The sequence below is a fragment of the Varanus komodoensis genome, unplaced genomic scaffold (assembly GCF_004798865.1).
Source record: "Varanus komodoensis strain SLA01 unplaced genomic scaffold, ASM479886v1 scaffold11, whole genome shotgun sequence".
Taxonomy (NCBI): Eukaryota; Metazoa; Chordata; class Lepidosauria; order Squamata; family Varanidae; genus Varanus; species Varanus komodoensis.
Window position 1 is genome coordinate 4079908 of NW_025335317.1, and position 25890 is coordinate 4105797.

General features: G+C 44.4%; 1 protein-coding gene across 13 annotated transcripts in view; it reads right to left on the reverse strand.

Annotated features, from left to right (window-relative positions):
- KCNMA1 (potassium calcium-activated channel subfamily M alpha 1) overlaps positions 1–25890 on the reverse strand; it is a 500168-nt gene that overhangs the window by 270866 nt on the left and 203412 nt on the right. For all 13 annotated transcript variants that reach the window (XM_044420272.1, XM_044420268.1, XM_044420271.1 and 10 more), the window contains exon 3: positions 17024–17085. In XM_044420272.1, the coding sequence (XP_044276207.1) occupies positions 17024–17085 (62 nt within the window). The remainder of the gene's footprint in view (positions 1–17023; positions 17086–25890) is intronic.

Consider the following 25890-nt stretch of genomic DNA (forward strand, 5'->3'; position numbering starts at 1 on the left):
TGCAGCACAAAAAGAGCCCTCTGGCCCAAGTTAGCATCATACTGTAAGAAACACAGCACTGCCTGTGATCCGGCTTTTAGAATTAAGCTATCATATTAGAAAAGGGGCCGTGCAAATGTATTTTCCTATGACAGATGTGAAGAGTGCTCAGTGGAAGCAGATGCATTCGCATTCAACTCCTGGAAAGAGCCAGCCTGCAGTTTAGCTCTCCTAAATGAACTGGTTTTCTTCAATTAAACTGTGTGTACCCATTGGTCCATGCCAAGAGTTACATAAACTGTTATTTAGTTGTGAAATATACTATCACAAGGATATTTGCACAGCAAAATGATGGGAATGATCCAGCCAAGGTGAGACATGCTGAAGGTGCCCTGATTCAAATGGAAGCAGTACTGTGCCATGAGCTATTTCTATGCCCAGCCTCGCTCCTCCTTATACCACTAGGATAATTTGAGAATTGGTGTTGAGCCTTTGATGCTGCCCAGATTGACAGCTCCTTGCAGAAGCAAGTGTGCAAAAACAGCAGCAACCTGCCACTAGCTGCCTCCCTGATCTCATTATGTCATGAAAACAATACATAATTCCACAATATATTACTAATTGCCAGTGCGGTCCTGGATCACCGGCTCCCCAAATTTATTGGAAGTGCTATCACTTCCTGATACATCTATACGATTAAATCCTAGAAGAAGATGTATGTAATGATTTCACTGTAAAAGGACCAAACACATTTTCAAGATGGTAGATGAAAACTTGGCTCAGAAGCATATTGAGGGCAATGGGCCGGTTGGCACCGTTGCACCTTCTGTTTGTGTCTGTAAACTCATTCATTCCATGCATTGCTGTAGCCACATTCAGTTTCCCTGTTGAATGCACAAGAATTAAGCTGGAACCAACAGCTTTCACTGTGCTGTTAAAGCGTAGTTCTAACATATGGTGCACCGGAAGGCTTGCCATCCATTGTAGTTCTGTAGCTCTTCGCCCCTGGCCGCCGCCGCCACCTGTCCCCATGTTAGTTTAAGGGAAACTACCTGCTAGGAATTCTCCCTGTATTTGAAAAGTGGGCAGCACAGATCACACCCGCCTCCACTCAGTGCCGTTTTGCTGCACCAGGTGTGCCGCTGGAGGGGGAAGGGACGTGCAGGTGCCTCCTAACAGCCCAGAGGGCACCCAGGGCACCGGCGGGTCCACGGTCCTCACCACGCCAGCCGGGCTTCTTGCAGTCTCAGACATGGCTGGGGGGATGATGGGCAGAGAAAGGAATTGCAGGGGAGATGCAGTGAACTGGAAAAGGCTTGGTCACCTCCCACTCTCGCTCACTGAGGTCTCTCTGCAGGCACTGGTAGGAATGGCATGGCTGCCTGAGGTGCTGGATCCTGCCCCATCAGGGAAGCGAAGCAAAGTCAGGCCTGACTTTATTGAATGTGTTAATTCCACTTACGCACTTAGGAGTAGTGAAAAGAACAGCCATTTGCTGCCAGTAGCTGGCTCTTGTTCTTCAACTCCAAGTTTTCAAATATGCTTAAAAACTTAAGTCCTCCCTTTTCCCTAGACCAGGTAGTCTCCAGCCTCGTGAAGCTGGAATCATTTTATTAGAGTAGATAACCGATCCCCTGCATTCAAGAGGGCTTTTGGTTCAGGGAAGAGGCTCCTGGGGGCTGAGGGGATTAATAGCTGTTAAGTCACACAGGATCATTGAGGAAATGTGAATAACACCCACAGTGATTCCCGAATTACTGTTACCCAGTAATCAGGTTTCAAGAGCAGCTTATGCTGCCTTGGGCATTTTTGGTGTAGGTGCCACACAAAGTTCACACCCAAGCTACCTTACACATTACATTTATGTTTTCTCAAAAACACAAGACCTACTAATTAAATTAACAAGCAGAAGCAGAAAACAAAACCATTAGAGGAAGGTTGTTATTATACCTGGCGTTTTCAGTTTCTTATCATTTTCATGTTGGGCAAACATGAATGGCTGGTCTGACTCAGGATGGAAGTTGCTCCATTTCCTTGGTTACACTTTCAGTAGCTAAGCTAATGTTATTAATAAATGGCATAGCCTCCTAACTCATTCTATTCCCTCTATGCCTTCTTTAGAAAGCAATAGGAAATTATTACAGTTAACAGGTTTGGCAAGAAAACACGCAAAAATGGAATGACTTCCTGTAAGAGGCCCTTTTCTTTTGGAGAAACTTTGAGTAAAACTAAGCAATTGGTCAGTGTTCAATACTACACTGTTCTGTTTTCTGGTCCAGTGGGTTTATGGGTTTTTGCTCATTTATTACTTGATGTATGAAATGGCATCTAATTTACTTAGCATACTGAAGTTCCACTTTTTCATCAAAAGAAGAAGCTCAGAAGTGGGATATACTATTTTTTTTAGGAACCCATACTAATTCATACTACTGTTGAGCCAAATGTTTCCAGGTTTTACATTTACCCAGAAAGCCAGAAAGAGCAAAGTATTTATTTAGAATTTATTTATTTAGAATTTTTGTATGCCGTCCCATCGCTTATAGCCTCGGGACGGCTCACATAAATAAATAAACATAATACAAATACAATTAAAACCCAGAAACACCTTGGCTGCACAATTAAAACCTATAAATATTATCAAGCGTTGTTAAAATATTGTTTAAATAAAAAGGTCTTAGCCTGGCGCCGAAAAACAAATAACGACGGCGCCAGGTGGACCTCTCTGGGGAGCGCATTCCACAGATGTACAAAAATACATCCACATTCTTTTCTTGCTTGGTGGCCTTCCTCTCCTCCCTCTTCCTCTTTCTTTTCTCCCGAGTGGCCCCAACCAATCAGGAATTACACAGAATGCTGCAACACTTTTGTCCTCCAGAAGCACCAGACTCCACCTCTTGCAGCTGCCCCTAAGGGCGGAGGATGCCATTTATATGCCCCCATTGTATTGCATCACAACTTGAAGACACAAAGCATACAAATATTTCAAAACCGTATTTAGAGTGAAGGCAGTTGCCAAAATGGGGTCTCTTTCCATGTTGGTGAATGTGTTGCAAAACTGATTTGCCCTTCTCCCCCATTGATCTGCTTGCCACTAATTTGGGGCACAAAACAAACCAACAATGATAATTATCAAAACGAAACAAGCCAGCAGCAGTCTCAATTCAGCGCCTGCCAACAGAGTTCTCATTAGAGGAATTATATTGCACTGTTCAGCACTCAACACTGCAATCCTATGCTTGTCTACTCAAAAGAAACCCCCATGGAGTTAAATGGGGTTACTCACCAGCACGAGCACACAGGAATGAATTGACACACTACAGTGGAAAGTGAAAGAAGAAAGTGAAAAAGCAGGCCTGCAGCTGAATATTAAGAAGAGAAATAGTATTAGTGCCAAAGAATTACAGAACTTTACTGTCAACAATGAAGAAATTGAAACTGTGAAAGATTTTGCATAGCTTGGCTCAGTCATCAAATTCAAAGGGAGACTGAAGCCAAGAAATTAGAAGAAGACTGAGACTTGGAAGAGCAGCAATGGAGGAACTAGCAAAAATGATCAAAGGTGAAGATATTTCACTGGAACTCAAGGCCAAATCACTCATCCTACTGTATTCCCAATCACCATGAATGCCAGATAATGAAAAAAAGCTGATGCGCTCAAAACCTGGTGCTAGAGGAGAGGTTTGCAAAATCCTGGACCCAGAGAAAAGCAAACAAGTGGGACTTAGATCAAATCAAGTCAGAATTTCCCATAGAAGCAGCAGTGACAAAACTGAAGCTGTCCGACACATCAAGAGAATGCAAGACTCAATGGCGAAGACAATCACACTAGGGAAAGCCGAAGGCAGCGGGAGAAAAGGATGACCAAGTAAGAGATGGACTGACTTTGCAAAGGAAGCTGCAGCCTTCAATTTACAAGAGCCAAGCAGGGCTGTCACAGATAGGAAATTCTGGAAGGTCTTCATTGATCGGATCACCCTAAGCTGGAGATGACTCGATGGCACAGAACAACAAATGTATATAGGACTGCAGCCTAAATGCGGCTGAACTGCACTCGCTATCTGTTTCCACGTCTGATGCCTGCAAAAACACGTTGTTAGCCTCAGTTTTTTTTGTAGCAGAACTGCCTCAAAGCTTGACCTGAAAGGCTTCCCTCACTGCCACCCCCCCTCCATTAGCCAAGTAATGTGGCGTGCTTGCCCTGTGACTCTGTCAGTGGTGACATATGTATAGAAAACGGAATGGGTGCCCTTGCTGCGGGGAAGTCTATTTTTAACAGTGGATGACTCATTAACGACTGGGGTCTCCCAAAAGCTACATTTGTCAAGCTGTCGGGGGAAAAAATAAGCAAGGTCACGTTTGATGAAAGCTGATAATAGGGATGTGATTATTTTTGCAACATCGCATTGAAAAGTAGTGATCCCTGCAAGTCCTCCTGCTTTGACAAATGGTTTGTCATAGAAACTCTCTGTCGGGAGCACCTCCCCAGCCTTCCAAAACCACCTCGGCTTATGTTACAATTTGCATTGCGGAGATTTGATATGGCCTTGCCTGGCAGTTAAGAAAAATGCCACTAATTCCATGGGCACACGAATCAGGCCAAAACAGACATGCAATGGGAAGGTTTGCAAAGGTGCTCTAAGATCCTTCAGGCCCAAGATACAATCCCATATTTATAATAAGAGAATTCTAAGGAGGTTGGGGTTGCAAAATGCACCTGATATGAAAGGAGGAAGACAAAGGGGGCTTCCAACCTCTGCTCTCTAAGCAAGGGGCAAGCATCCCCAAACTCAATTCTTACTGAGCTCACCTTAAACAAGGCAAAATGCATTTGGGTCAGATTGGCCCAACTGTGTTTGTTTTAACTGCAGACTTGTTGTTGCTGGCATGGCATTTTGCATTGATATCCCAGTTTTTTCCTCCTGTGAGGAATCCTAGGTGGCTTGCAGAGCTCTACTGGATCTTCACGGAAACAACCCCGGGAGGGACTGATGGCTCGAAGTCACCCAGTGAGCTTCATGGCCAGGGGCGGGGGGTCTCGGGATCAAACCTCCAGGGTCTCTGGTCCAGCACTCTGACAACTGTACCACACTGACCATCAGTGCTCTCAGCTCAAAGTCTCATCAGCTTCTCAGGGATTCCACTGGGCACACAAAGAGAACTGCTTCCCCCAGTGCTCACTGCTGAAGAGCATGTGAGTGGCTGGACGCCTCCCCCACCCCACCCTCCTTGGGTGTCCCCACCACCACCACCAGTTTGCCCTTCCAGTCCCTCTGGAACTGACTTGGTCCTGGTGATTGGAAGGGCTGGGACTGAGGCCTTATTGAGCAGAAAGGATCCATGTGCCCAGAAAAAGGACTCTTCCACAAGGTCCAAGTGTCTGGCCCTTATTTTTGATCCAGCTACAACATTTCCGAGTAAATTAGGAACCATGCTGATTCAGAGCCTCATGAATGCATGAAGAACCCTTCCCATGGCTCCCGCCGCCATCACAGATATTTACCACCAAGGAAGTCAAAGGATTTGAAGTGCACCAATAAAGCCTGAATTGGAAACTGGTTGGGATTGGCCTTTAAAACTCCAAATGCTCTCGAACTCGCTTGCCTTTGGATTGCCTAACCAGGCTTAGCTGTATTCAAGAAACCAGGAAGTTTCCAATAGTTCCTGCAAACCGCTGCATCCACCACCGAACTGTCTCTGTATGATGGAAATGCCCACTAGTTAAAAAATAATTTAGAAAGACATAAACATTGCAATGAGAACACAATCCTACAAAATAACATGCAGACAGGTTGTCAGCCATTCAGACATTTACAAAAAAGTCATTTACTTCCTACAGTGGGAGAATATCATACATAGAAACTTAGAAACAGAAACATAGAAACAGAGCGAGTCAGGCCTCCCGGGCCATCTAGTCTGACCCCCGGCTCCAGCCGACTCCACTCACGACATGCCTACCATGTGCATGTCTAGCCTATCCTTGAACACCCTCACAGATTGGGCCTCAACTGCCTCCTATGGAAGCCCATGTAACCTGTGTTACAGTGGCCAGAATTATTTATGGCATTCATTGGAAACAGGCAAAGGCCTCTGTTAACAAATAAATTATAGGTATATCCCTTTATGCCAACATTAGTTAATTATATAGTGGTAAGAAGACAATAATTAAACGCTTCTTTCAAAACATTGGAAATTGTGTATTGATTTGTGTAGTACAAATCAGTCAAAACCAGTGCTGCATGTTTGTTTAATATAACAATGTAGAAGAAAACTTTGTATATTTACAACAAAAATATAAATGACAAAAAGGGAAATAGGATTGGTTTGTAATGGCTGAGGTTACGGGGCCATACAAGAATAGCAATCTGGTATTATCAGGAAGTAGCAGTAGCAGACTATATTCCTACAAGTGATTTACAAGTTTCTGGCTGCAACTTTTTACAACAACCTACAAAATGTACTGAAAATACCCTCTGGGTTAATTCACAATATTGCATATAATCTGATTGAAAAGTCTGGCTGACTAACCTGGCTTTGACCTAAACAGCACAATAAGAACACAAACAAAAGAAAGCAAGGGCATTGGAAAGAGTAGGATTTGACAAAAGGCACTGAAAAGAAGGGATAATCATGCCTGAATTAATTTTAAAGGACTCTTCAGCAACCTCTGATAAAAAGGATAAAACATGAGAAACAGGGAGAGAGAGAACAAAAGGCTCTTCCAAGCTAACTTCAGACGCGAACCATTTTAACATGGTATTTTCTGATTAAAAAAATACTAGAGTATCTTATAATTGTATGCAATTATTTTCTTGAATAACTGAACTAGATTTCATTTGCTGTTGATGGAGATAGCTCATTCTTTACAGCATGATTGGGTAGCATTTGAAACAGTGAAGATGCAAAAGTTTAACTCTTCCCCATGAAGTAATTTATAATTCTGCTAAAATGTCCCTCCAAGGAACTGGGGGGACACTGTCATGGAAAAGAAAGATTTTAGTGGCTAGCGCATTGATTTCGCTGCCATATTACTTCATGTTTTGCCTGTGGTACAAGATAGCCTCTTTCACATTTTTAATTTTATTTTAAGAGGGGGCATAATCACCCAGCCCCTTTTTGAGCCCACATCTTAGAGGAAGACAAATGTATTGGCATTCGATACAGGTAAGCGCATAATCTTGCACCTGGGAATCAGGAATAAGGGCCACAGGTACAGGGTGGGAACAAGTGGCTGGAGAGCAGCACTTGTGAAAGGGACCTCAGGGTGCTGGTTGGCAGCAGGCTGGACATGAGCCAGCAGTGTGACGTGGTGGTTAAGGGGGCGAACATCACCCTTGCATGTACAGCCAGAGGTGTGGCTTCAGGACTGAGAGAGGTGCTGGAGCCATTCTATAAGAAGCTGGCGCATGCGCAACTGGAGCACTGTGTCAGTTCTGGGCTCCACATTACAAGAGGGACATTGCAATGTTGGAAGCAGTTCAGTGCAGGGTCGCAAGGATGGTGGCCAGATTGGGGTGGAGGGGGATGCCATATGAGATGAGACTGAGGGAGCTGGGTCTTTTCACCTTGAGAAGAGGAGACTCAGAGGGGATCTTATACTGACTTACAGGTATGTGCAAGGGCTTAAATATGTGAGGTCTGAGAGTTTAAATATTAGCACAGCAAAAGAAGAATGCTATACTATGCTTAGGTTAGAAGAGGGAGGAAAAGCAAAGACTCAAAACAGTGCTGGGACATATGGAAAACCTTGCAGTGGGATGTAAAGAGTCCAGCTCTTCTGCCCAATGCCTTCTTTGGGGTCAGTTATCTCTGCCTCTTGGAATACTACTAGGTCGAGAGAGGGATTACTGCCACTCTATATGACTCTGGTGCACCCACAGCTGGAGTATTGTGTTCAATTCTGGGCCCCTCATTACAGAAAGGATATAGCCAGGTTAGAGTCAGTGCAGCGAAGGGCCAGTAGGATAGTGGCTGGGTTGCAGGGGAAGCCATGTGAGGAGAGAATGAGGGAGTTGGGTCTTTGCAGCCTTGAGGAGACTCAGAGGAGAGCTGTTAGCCACGTACAGGTACGTGAGGGGGTACCATGCAGATGTGGGACACAACCTTTTTTACTCTGCAGTGGAGGGCAGGAGGCATTCCAATGGAGCAAAGCTCAGGGAACCAAGATTTAGGGTGGATGTACCTACCCTAAAGGAAGTACTGCCTGACGGTTAGGTTCCCTAGGGAATAGAATGGGCTTGCAAGAGAGGTGGCTGAGGCCCCATCGGTGTGGGTGTTCAAGGAGGGGCTGGACATGCACATGGTAGGCAAGTCATGAGTGGAGCCAGCTAAAGCCTGGGGTCAGACTAGATGGCCCAGGAGACCCCTTCTGACTCGCTCTGCTTCTATTTTCTATGTCCCTCATAAGTGACTGTTTTTGTTGCAAGCATCCCATCTCAGAGAGTTCAGGTCTAGTTAAACTGGTTATAGAGTGAAAAGCAGAGGTTAAGGTCCCCAAGAAGATGCAGTGGAATTTGGAGCAGGTGCTCTTAACTTATTTATTAAGTTAGCAGTAAGTAACTCTGGAGTTAGCTGTAAGCTAGCCAATTTCACAGATGCCTCCAAATTATTCAGGATGATGAAAACAAAATCACGCTGTGAAGCGCCTCAAAAGGATCTGTTCCAACTTGGGAATAAGCACTGGCAAACGAGTTGGGCTGAATGCAAGTAGAAAGTGACACACACTGAGGCGGGGTGCCTCACATTCATGCATGCACTGATGAACTACTCAGGAAAGAGCTTAAGTGCATGTTGGAAGGCTCACTGAAGCATCAGCACTGCGTGGCAGCAATGACAAAGTCGGGCTCCATGTGCGAGGGCCATTAAGCGATGGGAGGAGAAGGGAACTGCCCGCCTCATAATGCCGTGATAGAAATCATTTGGAATTTTGTGCACTGCTTTATTCACCTTATCTAAAATAGGATATTGGAAAGTTGAACTTGGGCCAAGGAAAGGTCAGTCAAATGATGAAGATACTGCAGCAGCTCCCCTGCAAATGCTGAATGCACCTGCGTGAGCTGGAGGTTTTTGATAAGCGAATCCCCGAATCATTGGCTCCATCCCAAACTTCTTTAAGCTGACAGTGGCAAATGCGTGGAAGCGAGCATGGCCTGCTTTACTTGCTGCCCCTGCCGGCTGATATTTCATGAGAGAACGTGCCAGATGAGTGAGCTCCAGAAGCAAAGACATCAAGGGAGGTTGCATGTGCATGATCTTCATTAGCAACAACCATTGCAGGAGCTACTGAATGTCTGCGAACAGCGACTGGGTGCTGAAGAAGACGGCTGTGACCTCTGACAGAGACCAGCACAGGGCTTCCCAGGGATGCACACAAGCAATGCCAATCTGCTCAGCAGCTGAGGTTCTCTCGGGCTCCAGACTGGGTGGGCCAGGAATAAATGGTGCAGAACCCATTTCGCTGCAAATGCTTCTTGCTTCCTCCATGACTTTCTGATAGCTTGCCCTGCTCTTAGCAGTCAAAAGCAGCTATTGCTTTAGTGAAACTGCTTCTCAACAAAGAAAACAGAGACAGACCTTGAATACAAGGTTCTTTTCCCCCTGCATAATAACATCATCATGTTTGGAGCCTAAAAGCAGAATCTTCGCCGGGAACTTGTACAAGGTAAACACATCAAAGTTTAAGTACTCTTTTGAGCCACTGAGCAAGTAAAAATCTAGGCAGTTTGCAGATCCAAAAGTCTTGCATTTGTGGACACGCAAGCAACACATTAGAAGTCATTTAGTGGAAATGCTTTACAGAGTGGAGACAGAATTCTACCAGTTACCCAAATTAACGTGGCAAATAAGCAACAGACATTTCCAGCACTTGGGAGTAGGCTGGAGCAAATCACAGCCCAAAGCCATCAGGAAACTATTCCTTTTAAAGCCATATGAGCATACAATGTGATGGTATAGTAAAGCGGATTCTACTAATCAACAAAATGTCTGCTACTGAGGCCCAAGCAAGATGTGATTATGTCTTTTTCTGGGATTAAAGCAGGGATGCAGCGGGTTGGGAGCGGGTTGATTAAAACAGGAACCACAGCTTTTAAAGCAAGATCTACATGGAGCATTTGTTGTGATAACAGAAGATGACCACAATAACTATATACATTTGTGCTCTGCTTTTTAATCTCCCACAGGAAAATATTGTCCAAAATGAATGGACCCCTACCCATGCTAATTGTGTCTTTCTATCTTTCTTTTCAGTCTGTAGAATAATGTTTAGTTCATATGCCATTCAATAAACAGAAACATAATAAAAGAGAATTAAAATGCATGTTCAGTCCAATCAGCACAAAGCTGCACCCTCTGAATGCACATTTTTGTGCACAGCAAAGCAAGCCCAGGATTGCTTGACCACCCTAACTGAAATCCACATTTTTTGGATGCATGCCTGCCCACTGCTATCCTGTGTTCTGTAATGATCCTGAATCACCCATGTCTAAAGTCTTACACTGTGAAATCTAGCAGACAGAATCTGGGGGGCTGGGGTGACTTCCCTGAAGAGGAAGAACATGCACCTGTGACCTGGAAATTTTAGTCAAGACCTCTCAGGTGAAAACCAAGAATTAAGTCAAGGCCTCCGGACCCGAGGGTCACCCCTTGGAACTTCAGGCTAAAGACAGGACTTCTGCAGTTATCAGACTAGCTGTACTAAAGGACTTGTGTGCTGCCCATGAACTGCCAATAGTCATAGAATCATAGAATAGTAGAGTTGGAAGGGGGCATGAAGGCCATCAGGTCCAGCCCCGTGCTGTTGCAGGGCACCAATTACACCATCTCACTCAGATGACTGCCCAGTTTCTTTTTGAATGTCTCCATTGTGGGAGAACCCACTGCCCCTCGAGGGAGCTGGTTCCACTGCCGTATTGCTCTGGCAGTGAGGAAGCTCTTCCTGATGCCTAGCCTGCATCTGGGTTGTTGCAACATGAAGTTATTATTCCATGTTCCACACTCTGGCATCAGCAAGAAGAGATCTTGTCCTTCCTCTTTGTGACAGCCTTTGTGGTACTTATAGAGGGATATTATGTCCCCCCTCAGTCTTCTCTTCTCTTCCCAGTTTTCTCAGTCTCTCCTCATAGGGCAGTGTTTCCAAACACGGGATCATCTTTCTATGGTAGCTGCCATTAGAGATGTGTGAATCAGTAACACCTGAGCTCACCCAAATTTTCCAAATTTCATCTTAAAGCTGTTCTGACTCAAGTCTGTATTCGACTGCAAGCTTCCCCCACTTTCTCTTGAAAACCAATGCATATTTTCCTAAATGTATGCATCCCTTCTGCATATTTCTGAAACAAACTCTTCTCCCATGGATAAAAATGTATTTGCATTTTTTCGAAAGTGTACATTACTTCATGCACATTTATCAGACGTATGCATGGATCAGACTGCAAACTTAGAAATGCACCAACGTTGACTGCAGTTTGTGATCACTTTGTGGTGTGTGAATTTGGTAAACCCAGAACTATAATCATGGCGACAGAAGAGAGATGGCAGCTTGCATCATCCAATCAGAAATGGGCAGCCATACACTATACGACTGGAAGTTTCTGGACCATCTTCAAGGGCAGACCTTTATAAAGTGTGTTGCAGCAATTCAAGCAGGAACCAACCCATGAAGAACAAAAGCAAGATCCAAGATTGGCTGCCTTAACGACTTCTGTATTTCCTATTGTTTATGGAACCTGTATCTTGTTGAGATTCCTCTTCTAATCATAACGGCATTGAGGCACCAAATCAAAGAGGTGACTACCCGATCTGGCACCAAGCAGCTAAGCAGGAGTAGAACTGTTAGAGGATGGTGCCTCCTCCCACCAGTCCCTTGGGCCAGAAGGAGCTACTGGTCTACCGGGTCTCAATGCCACTGAGAAGTCTCAGACTGTGGAAAGGGCCTCACTGTCACTGCTGAGCTCTAGACAAAATTTGCCCATTGGGGCTATCACAACAGTCTATGCCACCTTGCCATGGCATGAACCTCCATTGGCATAAGTCTAGAACCCTGGGCCTGCTTGTCTTGGTCACTGGATCGTATCACCCAAACATGGGAAGACTGAAATGAATACAACATGGCTAAAACCAGACACACCAAGTGTCTGCTTTTTAATCAGAGGACCTATTACAACCTGCTTCAAAGAAGCAGGCATCTCTCCCCACCACAGGAGAGCACTTCTAACCACCAGCAGAGATGGCCCCAACACCTCCCGACTAGCTTTGAGCAATCACAAAATGAAGGATTGAGCGCACAAGAGGTGCCGTTGCAACAGGTGACAATAGCAAAACTGAATTCCACACAAATTGGAGGGCAGACATTGAAGTTGGACAACTCTACAGGAGATAATGGTGGGATCTGCACCAAAAAGGAGGCAAGCAATTTTATCAAAGCGCTTTGTAGCAGGCTGACATTACAGCCATTCCCTTTCCCCACTGAGTATGCAATAGAAAACCATTCAGCATTGATCAATACTAGTTAGAAAGCATTTCCACTCAATTCATCTTTGAGGAAGCTCTTGCAGGAGGCATTCCAGTGGTGAGGATGACTGAAAGGAAAGTGGGTGGTGCAAACATGCCAACAATTTTTCCTGAAAGGTTTAGGAGAAACTTTTAGACTTTTTTTAGAATGGCGGGGGGGGGGGGGCTGTGCAAAAAGCAAGAGACCAAAAAACAAATGGCCACAGGGGAAGGGGGTGGGGATAGCTGGCACACGTCAGAAGGAGGGATGGGGCACCTACATGGCCCCAGTTAGGACTGTGGAATAATCCCCTTGTTTTACAGCATGGTTCTGTGTCTACAACCAACAAAACTTCTCTTTCCTTTGCCGAAACCCTTTTTCAATATGAGAAACAAATCTAGGAATGACTGATGCAATGTGACATTTTGAAAATTGGTCACCAGCTTTGCTGGGATGTTAAAATGTCCCAAATAGCTCTTGCCTTGACCAGCTGTAAAAGGTCAAGCCGGAAGCATGTTATATTACTTCAGGACTAGGTATTGGTCACAGGGATACAGTCACGATCCTTCTAGCCATTGTCTTGTGTGCTCATGATCACAACCTTGGGAAACAACCTAAGTAACCTGCCTCACATTCCTCTTTGCAGTAGTTCGAACCATGGTATCACTGAGGTGTGGAACCCTTGCAACATGTAGCTCTTCCTATCAAGTAGATGAGACTTCTGCATTATGCGTGATCATGCATTTCTGTGTTTAATGTTAAGTCTGAGCTAGCATTTTGTAATATATTCATTACTGTCACATCTTTCTTTTGCACAACATTTTATGGGCCATTATGGCTTCCATTGTCCACAAAAGAGAGTTCCTTCTTCTTGGCTTTTTCAGCCTTTGTGACAATTTCCTTCCTTCCTCCTTCCTTCCTTCCTTCCTTCCTTCCTTCCTTCCTTCCTATTTGCTCATTCCTTGTTTCTCAGTAATCACAAATGTAGACCCATTTTGACATGACTTTTACTAAAGATAAGACCCCCACTGGAAATTCTAACACAATCATATTTCACTCCATTTGATTGTACACAGGCTTAAGAAAGCTTGGTTCAGCCTTTAATGTGAGAAATTGAATCAGAACATCTTACTCTAGAGAGCTGAGTTCAGCATTTCTCTGTAGCCACTGGACAAGCTATGGCAATTTCCCCCAGACAAAGCAGACAGGTATTCCAATAACAGTTTAGTCTGACATTCTTTAAGGCAGCAATTTTTCTTAGAACAAGCTCTCATTCCTTGTTCTACTTTCAGAGAGTAAAAGTGTGCCTAGAAGAAGGCGTGAAGCCCTCATTAGGTGACCTATATAAAGTGCAAGCAGTTCTGAAGTGCCCTGCATGGGGACACAGAGAAGAAGCTGATGATCGTGCAAACTGAGTGTATGTAGGATTCAGTTGTAGCTCCCTGAAAAATATACTTGTTTGATACAGGTGTTGGCAATGTGTTCTGTTATGCTCGCTTCTCAGCGGAAATGCAGGGCGAGCAAGCCAAGGTCAAGTGTTTGTAAGTCCCATTGATTTCACTGGGAGAGCTGTCACACCCGTCTCCGTATTTCCCTCCGGTCATCATGGAGGGCCTCCTTCTTGAAACCCCCCCCCCCCAAATTAGGTGAGGGAGGATTGGTGAGAGAAAGGGCCTTCTTGGTTGTCATACCTCACTTCTGGAATTCCCTTCCAAGGGAGGTGCAACTGGCACCCACTTCATCTTGCTTTCAGTGTCAAGTTAAGACTTTTTTATTTAGCATCTATTTTTAGATTGGATTATTGGTTTACTGCTGGTTTACTGTTTTATTGGTTGTCAGTATTGGTTAAAGGTAAAGGTAAAGGTTTCCCCTTGACGTTATGTCCAGGCATGCCTGATTCTCGGGGGCAGTGCTCATCTCCGTTTCCTAGCCGAGGGAGCCAGCGTTTGTCCAAAGACAGTCTCCATGGTCATGTGGCTGGCATGACTAAACACCAAAGTGCACGGAACGCTGTTCCCTTCCCACCGAAGAGGTGCCTTTTTATCTACTTGCATTTGCATGCTTTCGAACTGCAAGGTTGGCAGGAGCTGGGACGGAGCAACGGGAACTCACCCCGTTGTGCAGATTTGAACCAGCAACTTTTCGATCAACCAGCCCAGCAGCACAGCAGTTTAAACCACTGCACCACCTGCAGTCCCTTCAGTATTGGTTATATCATGTTTATTTCCTCCTGTTCCTATTTATATGGTTATATTTATATTGCATTTTAATTCTAGTATGTTTGATGGTTTGGTTGTTATTTTTATTTGTATGATTGATAGATAGGTAGGTAGGTAGGTAGGTAGGTAGGTAGGTAGGTAGAGCTGCAAGCTACCCAGAGAGCCTCTGGCTATGGAGCATCATACAAACTTGAAAAATAAAGAAAATGTGAATGTAACATGTGTTGTGGATACGAATGCAGTGGGTCTTATGAGAATATTAGTCCTGATCATCTGTGTGTGCTGACTGTAAGTGCAGGGTGTTTGGTACATGCGGTACACTGGCTTCTAGGGCAAAGATGTGTTTTGGAACAGGGGTAAAGAGAATCAAAAAGCTTCCTGATTTAGGAAAAAATGCACCTTCACAAAGATGCCTCTGAAGTCAGCCTTAAGTATTTCTGTATTAGGACTGAGACCTCTTAGGGTTAGATGCTGAAGGTCTTGAGTCTCTTCCCTAGATATATGTTAGATAACAAACTGAAGATAATATTAGGTAGGGTTTTGACTTGGTTGAGCACAGAGATCCTGGGAAAACAAGAAGCCTGCCAAACAAGGTTATTTGTGTTCTGTCAAGCAAGACTGCCAGTTAATAAAATTTAATTCTCTGCAATGATTGCTGTGTTGATTGAGAGAAATGGAACTTGCAGTAAGAAAATTCTAGCCCCAATTTCTAACATGCTTCCAATCATCCCAGCTGCATTATATGCAGCAGTGTGGCTTGCTTCTTTTGTCATGGCAAAATGTGCTTATTCTTTAATACTGCTTCAGCAATACATCTGCATTTTCTGGTACCACTTCATGCTATTCAGCTTGAGGAACCACAGCCTGTAAATTAAATCTTGAAGACTAGAACATTCAGTTGGAATTTACACATCTTGCTAAGTGGGCTCTATCCATGCAGCTACATTTTTCTCTCTTGATCAGGTGATCAACAGACACACCTGCCCATGGAACCAAAGCATCTTAGTCAAACTGTGTGGGGGTGGCATCCTTGACACACAACCACCTGCTCAAATCTCTTCAATGAAATGTACAGAATATGGAAATGTTTTCCCCTATGGCTGCACTCCATCCAATGTGTTAAACTAGCTATATGAGCAGTATTTAGTGCGTGTAATCATATGGGCTGCTAAAGTGGTAGTCCTTTCTTATATAAAAACTATCTATTTTGATCGTAAGGATGGAACCATAGATGTGTTATCATCTGATGATAAATTATACTCATCTAACTGCAACCAAATGTGCTGATCCTTCTTTATATTGCTTCAAATAATATAAATACTTCAAAAATACCCCATGATGCAGTTTTGGCATCTTTTGACCCACGTGGGATCATCTCCCTGCCATTCATCAGCCACTGTCAGCCACAAATGAAGCATCACATTATTTTCAGGCTCCTACAGCTTCCAATAGACTAGATGACACCACAGGAGGAGGTATCAGCCGATCCTTTTAAAGATACTGCTGGCATTATCAGTGCCCAGCTAGATATTAGGGCAAGGGAAGGCAACTTGTGGCCCTCCAGTTGTTGATGGACCTGAACTCCAGTATCCCCAGCAACTGGCTATGCTGGCGGAAACAGGAGCCTGCCAATATCTGGAGGGCTGCAGGTTGCCCATCTGTATGAGGGTATCTGGTACGGCCTTGCAATGCCCTTGGCATTAGGTGTGTCTCTCACTGCAATGGCTGCTTCCCTCCCAGAAAACCCAGCTGAGCTTCCCTTCTGCAGTGATGCTGTAGCTCTCCACGCTCTCTGCTCCCCTTCCACAGCATTGGCAACCAATGGCTGGGGGGACATGGAACGCAGTGGCACCAGAGCAGGAGGGAAGGGAGAGGGAAAAGATGCACCCTGGCAGCAACGTGGTACCTAGAGCATCTAACTGGGCCCTCAGGAACTAGGTGCAGATCACGATTTTTATAGCTCTGAAAGTTCCTGGATGAGCTTTCCTGTGTCATGTCACACTAATGCTGTTTTAATATAAACTGATACTTAACATACTCACTGCAAGAACAGATTTGTCTAAACTGTTCTGAGAACACTTCACTTATTCCTATCCCAACTCAAAACATGAAAAATAGAAGCACACCTCCACAATTAAAAAAAAAAAAAAAGCTTCCCCAATATCTTTGTGAGTAATGCTGAGAAATGGCAGGATTTTAACCCCCTCCCCTTTTTCTTATGGTACACAGGTGATGAGCACAAAGCTTTCAGCTGAAGTAGATGAATGGAGCAATTTAACTACTCATAATTGCTTTAGAGTGTGTTGGAAAAGAACAGGAAGTGTATTAGAATACTCACTTTGACGAATCTATGAAGTATATTACAAGAGCACCAATACTAAGAGCGAAGACTAAAACAACCTGCAAAAGTGAAGAAAAAATACAGTCACTTTACAGGGTATAACTGAAGCATGTATTATTCAAACAAGCAAGCAACACAACAAAAAGGAGTAAGAAAATAGTGCACAGAACATTACAGTTCCATTTTGATTCCCTTTTGCTTTACCCAAAACAATTTTTTTGTTTGTTTCAGGGTTATATATCTTGAAATAGCAAAGTACATCCTGGTGCATGAGACAGGAAATCCAGATGAAATCCAGCAATGGTAACTGAATAATCAACAAGAAAATAGAAAATCTGCTACATTTTAATAGTTCCCCAATTTGTCACCCAAGTCAGAATGCCTCCATAGACATCATATAGTTACATATCTCCCATACAAATGTCCATAGACTCGAAGGTTTCAGTAGTCTGTTCTCAAGGCCGGATCCTGTCAGGAAATTGGACCTTGTGGTACCTACAGTTGAGCCCTCTAAGTGTTCAGCTTTATGCACCTTCTGAAAACATATTTGTTGAGAACTTTGAAATACTGTTGCACTCAGCTTTCATGGATACTCAGCCTTTTTTCCAGGACTGTGCCCTTTTATGACCTGCCAGAGCATGGCAGAACCTGACAGGTTATAGAAAGCACCTGGTGGGGTCACTTGCAAACAACAAAGCAATTTTGCCTCCAGGTAAACCTCTCAGGGACCTACCATAAACTCTCTGGTTTTCTCTTACAATGAACTATTTCCTCTAACACAGCAAAAATCTTCAGCTCACAGGGCACTTTTCACCCTCAACACAAAGAGGCCAAGAACATACTGCTTCTAATCCAACATGGTTGTTGCGGGACAGGTGGCTGCAAGCCAAATGTTTTGATGTTTAGCAATAGGACGACAGAAAACAATTGACCAGAGAAGGATTTATATTTAAAAGATGTCAATCGTTTAACATGATGCGGTGTTTTAAATGTAGTTGCTGCTGGCTGGCTGATGTTTACTTGCTCTCTGACTCCTGATCAGCCAGGCAAGCAAGCCAGTGGTGGTGGCAATGGTGACAAGGAAGAAGGGGAACAGCCACTGACAATATAGATAAGAGCCTAGGCTTGCTGAGGGAGGTTATCCAAGGAGCCAACCCAGATCTTGCCTGCCCCTTTAAAAAGTCCACCAGTAGCAATGGAGCAAGGAAGAATCCTTCAGAATTGCCAAACCACAAGCTGTAGGCACATCACTTTCTTCCCAAAATCTGCTGCTTCGAAAGGACTCAAAGATCAGCCAGAGAGTACAGGCTTCATGTGCCAAAGAGTCAGTAACCTGCTACTGCAGATAAAATATCTCAGGAAGGAGCAGGACTGGGAAGGATCCTTGACTGAAACCTTGAAGCAAGCCTGCTAGTCCAAAGAGACAGCATTGGACTTAATGAAGTGAGTTTTATGGCAGCTCCTTATACCTTATACATCTCACGGACATCTCAACAAAATCTGACCGTGGTGTACATGTCAGTCATTCACTCCCTGCTCGTCTGCTGAGGTTCAGAAGCTCAGGCAGACTGGCGAGAATCAATGCTGTGCGTGCAGAAAGAACAAACAGAACTGAAACCTAAAGAGAATTCATGTTTACGATGATTAAAAATGGCAAGCACCTTGTGAATCTTTGCAAAAACCTACATATTAATAAGCTGTTTTATCATGGGATGCCCTAAGATACTGTTTGCAGTAGCGAGATGTCAAAAAAAGCAAAGAATCCTGCATGAAACAAACATTTCCACTCCATTCTCTAAATGCATCATCTGGATTCTGATAATAGTTCGTCCAAATGAACCATCTAGGAAAGTTGCTCAATTAAACATGCATTTTCTGTTCTGCTAAACTGACTGAATGAAGACAATGCTTTGCCTGCCACCCCTGAAAATGTTAAAGAATCTCAGATTTTCAAATAAATGGGGATGGGCTTTAGGGAACCCAGTGAAAACAGGAGTTAATTTTACAGAGCCCTTTCAGTTTCATGAGAACTAGTGACTCCGTACCGAAAGTCTAGCAGTGAGGAAATAAGTAGCTCCACTCAGAGTCCTACTGAAGGGATGATGCACGCCCAGTTTATGGATAGTCTTTTTCAAAACATGCAGTGGACAGTGGGGAATGTTTAATACAATACTAAACTCAGTTTTGGTCCTTCACACACAGGCTGGGTTCACATGTCACGACAAGCAACCTGTTATTTCCACACTGTGTATGTTTTTGCATGGAAGTGCTTGGCAGACGATTAAGGGTTTTGATGCTAGCGTGCTTTCCACCCTCTTCACGCAGTCTGCCCTCTGTTGGCATATATCCCATCAGCCACAGCACCCAAAATACATCCCCACACTGGGTGGCTGCGGCAGTTCCTGCTCTTGCTAGGGGACTCTCTGACAGCCACATATCAGAACTGCAGAAGCCACAATGCCGTGTTCAGACAACCAGAGAAACCAGGGCAAGGCATGGCAACCCTAGAACAGACTGTTGTTTCTTGAAACCAAACGTATCATCCTGGGATCCAACGACACAACAGACCATCATGCGCAAGATGCCACCACAGCTTGTTGTGTAATGTGAACCTGCCCATGGACTTCTCATCCTGCATGTGCTTTTTTCTCTCCTCCCATGCTTCCAGTCCTTTTGAGTCTCTCTACAGAAAATCCCCGTAGCATTCAGAAACTCCGGGAGTGGTTAGCAGCCTAAAACTTCACACAGTTGCCATCAAAATCCTTGGAATCTTTGTTTTGGCACCCACATCACAGAGATGTGTTTAGGGATTGTGAACTGCATAATTTCTCAATATTTTATCATACTGCAGTCTTCCTTCAAGGCAAGATTGGGAAAAATTAGCAATTAGCTCCAGAGAGAGATGAAAAAAACAAAAAACAAAAAAGGGAGCATTTCTGTTCTTCAAACCATCATTCAGCTGTGTAATAACACTTTCTGAAATAGGAATAACAATTGTTATATATGGAAAGCTGAAGCTCTGTAGAGGCCCAGAAAAGCTAAGCACATCTTGCATTATTTTTTCTTTGTTTAATGAAAGAAAAATGTTAATTTTTTTTGGTGAGCAACTTTTCTGCATTGTGCACGTCAGCTGGGTAGAAAAGATTTAAGAAGATGCACATAAAATCCAGATCGCCAACAGATTCAGCTGTCTCCATAGTCAGATTTGTATTCTCATTAGTGCCTTTTCATTCTAATTGCATGCCCCCATTTGAATAATGTTTTATTAATCATTTTGATAGAGTAGGCTGTTCTTACAGAAACATTCCAACCAAAAGAAATGGTTAAATAAAATAGAAGAATAAATAATTCATCCAATACAAGTAGCGTCCCCCATGGGCAATCATACTGTACCACAATGAGGAGATTAGTGGCCTGATTTAACAGGCATATTAGCACCAGCAGGGGCAATCTTCAGGGGGTGGAAGACCACAATGACCCCCCCAGGCCACCAAGCAGGTCACACCACTGCCGATGCCCCCAAAGTTGCTGGTGGTGGCCAAAGGGACGCTAGCTTGTGTCACTCTTGCAGCAAGCTGTGTGGCGTTGGTGACGGAGGCAGCTGGAAATCCAGGAAAGGGCAGGAAAGGTACATCCAGCCCACGGGTTGCAAGCTACCCACCTGCGGAAGCTGCTACTCATGTGGCCTTCAGTAAGGCCACATACAACATGTCCACCTGCATCACCAGCGTGGCCTCCTTAATCCAGAACCACAGATGCTGGCCAAGCACTTCAGGAAGCGTTAATAACTGCATGGAGTAGTGCAGGGAAAAGCAATGTGAAAAGGTCATTGATCCATGGACAGTGGCCAAGGATGATGGGCGCTATAGTCTAACACATCTGAAGGGGGCTGGTCTTCAGGAGTCATTGCATGTCCATTCTCCATTGGTAGCACAAGGACTTGCCCTCAAGGTTTTTTTAATGTGACAGCACTAAAAACACTTCTGTACCCTTAAATGGGGGTGGGTGGGAATGAATATTCAGTTGGAATATTTTCCTGGAAGAGATTCACTACCTGGACTTATTGTCCATGGTTGTCCTTATCCTATGGCCAGGATCTAACAGTGTCTACTTTGGTGTGTCTGTTCCTGAAAATTAATAAAAATGGGATGCACATGGAAATTATAGCTACAGAACAGAACTGAGCTCCCCACTCCAAAATAGTTCTCCAGTCTCAGGAAGGATGGAATTAAATATTCCATCCAATGCCTTTCACCACACCACTTGCCCTTGTTTCAATGGTCTTTATGTCACAGTATGAGCACCTGGATCCACAGAATATTCACGCTGATCCTGTGCATATTTATTCAAAGGTAAGACCGGTGGAGTCCAGGTGTACTTACACTGCAGCCTTGGTGGATGCTTCTCAGTGGTACCCCAAAATAGCCCTAGCTTCTCTATTATAGGAACTGACATGAGCTAAACCAATTAACCATAGCAGCTTAGTGACATTTGCTACAATATACAGTCCAATTATTTTAATCAAACTAATTGGCTGTGGAGAGAGAGAGGTCTACTTTTTTGTTGCAGCTAATAAGTAGTCCATGTACGAAGGACTCCAAACAGTCATTTGCTAAATAACATGGCAGTAAGGCTCACATCCCAACATCAAAACAATATGAATGGGGTGTGTGAAAGGGGATAAACATGCAATCACTGCTAAAACCTGACCAAGCCTTATCACCCAAACTGGCAAATCATTTTGAGATGGAGGTGAAGCGTTCTGCCAGTCAGCTGTTGTTTTTAAGCCTGCCTTTAAACCGCCGATTGTTTCATTTTTAGCACTCCAAGAGGCAACAGCAGTGCTGAAGTGTATTATGCACCAAGCTCCAGGGACGTGTCAGTGCAGAGCCAACAGTTGATCAATGCAGCCTTCCCTCCCTCCACTGAGAAGTCTTTTTCTGCACCAGCAGTGGTGCTTCGGTCCTCTCAGCTGCCCAGATCACTCACCTCTCCTGTTACTCGGACCATGCTGTACCTCCACACAGCCACAACCCGATGTTGCATCTGGGCCTGCGTGTGACCTTCCCCTGCCTCCTAGTGCAAACTTGCCCACCCCTGTGCCTTCCTGGCAACACCCAGAATTCCCAGTCAATGGTCCTGCTGGATGGGGATTCTGGGAGTTGCAGTCCAAATGCCTCTGGAGGCCACCAGGTTGGGGAAGGCTGATGGAGATGCTGAAATACCTTCCTCTCCATGGCTAGCACCACTGACACCAGCCCCAGGCCCTCCACTTTGGGTAGGCTGGAGTTTCCATGGTAATTTTCCTCAGCATGGCTCTGCACTGGATTAAGATGGCTGCTCTCAACCATCCTCAGAATGCTGCTGTCACTGTCACTGACAGGTATGCCCGAAACAACAGAAGATGGGCTCCCCTGGAGGAATCCTTGCCCACCCCTCTAAACCCTGGATGTAATTCTTACCCTGACTTTTGCTGATCTTACCCAGCCATGTGCCATAAGCAACACAAATAGAAATATTGGATAATATAATTCACAGTCATCCTTCGCACACAGCAAGTTGCCCATCCCAAGCTAGAACACTAGCATGTGTTGATGTATTTTTAATACTATTTCCAATCCTTATTAGTTTCTATGTGGATAGATACTAGTACTTCATGTTCTGAGACTACAATCCTATCTATGCATGATTATCTCAGAGCAAGTCCCATTTAATAGCATGCAACTTACTTCTGCATTGGCACCCACAGGATTTCACCGAACATCTGCAATCCTATGCACACATCTGGTTGGGGGGACACTTAATTCAGTGGGCCCTGTGCCCACTGCAATAGGCAAGGTCCATATCTCCCTTGGCCCAAACTCCACACAGGGATGAGAAAAAGGGAAAGTCCCATTGCCCTGAGTGAAAGTGCTTGCATGAAATTCAGTTTTAGAAACATAGAAACAGAGAGGGTCAGAAGGGGTCTCCCAAGCGATCTGGTCTGACCCCCAGCTCCAGGCGGCTCCGCTCATGACACGCCCTCCATGTGCATGTCCAGCCTATCTTTGAACACCCTCACCGAAGGGGCTTCAACCACCTCCCGCGGAAGCCCATTCCACACCCTCGGGGTCCTGACTGTCAGGTAGTGCTTCCTGGCACCCAAACGGAACCTGGGTTCCCTGAGCTTTGCTCCGTTGGAGAACATCCTGCCTTCCTCTGCAGGGCAGAACAGGTCTCTTCCCACCTCTGTGTGACATCCCCTCACATACCTGTATGCCGCCAACAGGTCCCCTCATAGAGCACGTTTTGCTCTACGCATGTTTGGGCTGATACAGCTTTATACTGCGAAGATCCCCAAATTTTGGACTGATGCACATTTGGGAATCGAAGAAGCCTCTGTGGGCACCAGTACAAAATGCCTCATCAGCGAATCATGCTTCTGGCATCTTCAGTAAAACCTTTTCTTTCATGTCTATTGTGCGTCACAACAACTCTTTAATAAGGGATGGTCTAATTCAGCAAATTGTCAACACTGCAATACATCTAATGATAATTTATGGGAAACGTTTAGTAGTTGTTTTTTACTGGAAGGATGCCATTACACAGATACATTTTGTACTGGAATAGTCTTTAACGCTCCATGCTCTTTTATTTGCCCGCTTCATGGAAAATAGCAAATGGTTGAGGAAATGGATACTCTGCACCTTTTTGGCAGGTAAAAAGCGGATATTACAAAACCAAAAAGCTAAACACTCAGTACGATGCAACAGATGGAGGAAGTAACACTGCTTTTAATATATGAATGGGTGGTATGCTGTCACCACCTTCAAACTGATCCTTATTTGGATATTTCATCTGTTTCTGTTACAGCCTATGGATAATAGTTACGCGGGGAGTTCTATGCATTTATACAAATCCACGTACATAAAAATGGGGGCCTGTAGTTCCTGACAACATTTACCTGGCTAAAACATGCAGAAGAAGTGCAGTGTCGGCAGTCTTCCCCACTGTTGCACTGCATTTCCATTTAAACTGTAGCAGTAATGTCTAAATGTGTCTCTATATGCATAAATTGGCACACTGAAATTTCCACAACATATGGAAATATTATGCGAATCCACAAATCGGACCACTGTTTTGGTGATGCTTTTCTTTTCCTTCTTTTTTTGGGGTGTGGGGGTCTAGGTGTAAGTGACCACCCCACTGATAATTCCCCAGTTCAGCTCGCAAAGATACATGGAAAGGAACAGACTGTAAATATACTTATTTCTACAAAAAAATTTTGTTGTTGTTGTTAGTCACGAAGTTGTGTCCAACCCATCGTGACCCCATGGACAACATTCCTCCAGGCCTTCCTGTCCTCCACCATCCCCCGGAGTCCACTCAAGCTCACACCAACTGCTTCAGTGACTCCATCCAGCCACCTCATCCTCTGCCGTCCCCTTCTTCAATTGCCACCTATTGTTCCCAGCATTAGGCTCTTCTCCAGGGAGTCCTATCTTCTCATTAGGTGGCCAAAGTATTTGAGTTTCATCTTCAGGATCTGGCCTTCTAAAGAGCAGTCAGGGTTGATCTCCTCTAGGACTAACCAGTTTGATCGCCTTGCGGTCCAAGGGACTCGCAGGAGTCTCCTCCAGCACCACAATTCAAAGGCCTCAATCCTTTTGTGCTCAGTCTTCCTTATGGTCCAGCTTTCACAGCCATACATTGCAACTGGGAAAACCATAGCCTTGACTATAGGCACTTGAGTCGGCAGGGTGATGTCTCTGCTTTTTAGTATGCTGTCTGGATTTGCCATAGCTTTCCTCCCCAGGAGCAAGCGTCTTTTAATTTCTTGGCTACAGTCGTCTGCGGTGATCTTGGAGACAGGAAAATAAAATCTGTCACTACCTCAATTTCTTCCCCATCTATTTGCCAGGAAGTGAGAGGACTGGATGCCATGATCTTAGTTTTCTTAATGTTGCATTTCAAGCCAACTTTTGCACTCTCCTCCTTCACCTGCATCAAGAGACACTTTAGTTCCTCTTCACTTTCTGTCATTAGAGTGGTATCATCTGCATATCTGAGGTTGTTGATATTTCTCCCAGCAATCTTAATTCCAACTGGTGATTCATTTAGCCCCACCTTTCTCATGATGTGCTCTGCATATAAGTTAAATAGACAGGGCGACAGTATACAGCCTTGTCGAACTCCTTTCTCAACTTTGAACCAATCAGTGGTTCCGTGTCCAGTTCTCACTGTTGCTTCTTGACCCGCATATAGGTTTCTCAAGAGACAAATAAGATGGTCCGGTACTCTCATATCTTTAAGAACTTGCCACAATTTGTTGTGATCCACACAATCAAAGGCTTCCGCATAGTCAATGAAGCAGAAGTAGATGCTTTTCTAAACTCCCTAGCTTTCTCCATGATCCAGCGTATGTTGGCAATTTGATCTCTAGTTCCTCTCCCTCTTCGAAATCCTGCCTGTACTTCTGGTAGTTCTCGGTCCACATACTGCTGGAGCCTAGCTTGTAGGATTTTGAGCATCACTTTGCTAGCATGTGAAATGAGTGCAATGGTGCGGTCGTTTGAATATTCTTTGGCATTGCCCTTCTTTGGGATCGGAATGGAAACTGACCTTTTCCAATCCTGCGGCCACTGTTGAGTTTTCCAAATTTGCTGGCATATTGAGTGTAGCACTTTTACTGCATTGTCTTTTAGGATTTTGAATACCTCAGCTGGAATACTGTCACCTCCACTAGCTTTGTTGTTGCTCAGACTTCCTAAGGCCCACTTGACTTCACATTCCAGGATGTCTGGCTCGAGGTCAGTGACCACCCCATCGTGGTTATCAGGGACATTAAGCTCTTTCTTGTATAGTTCTTCTGTGTAGTCTTGCCA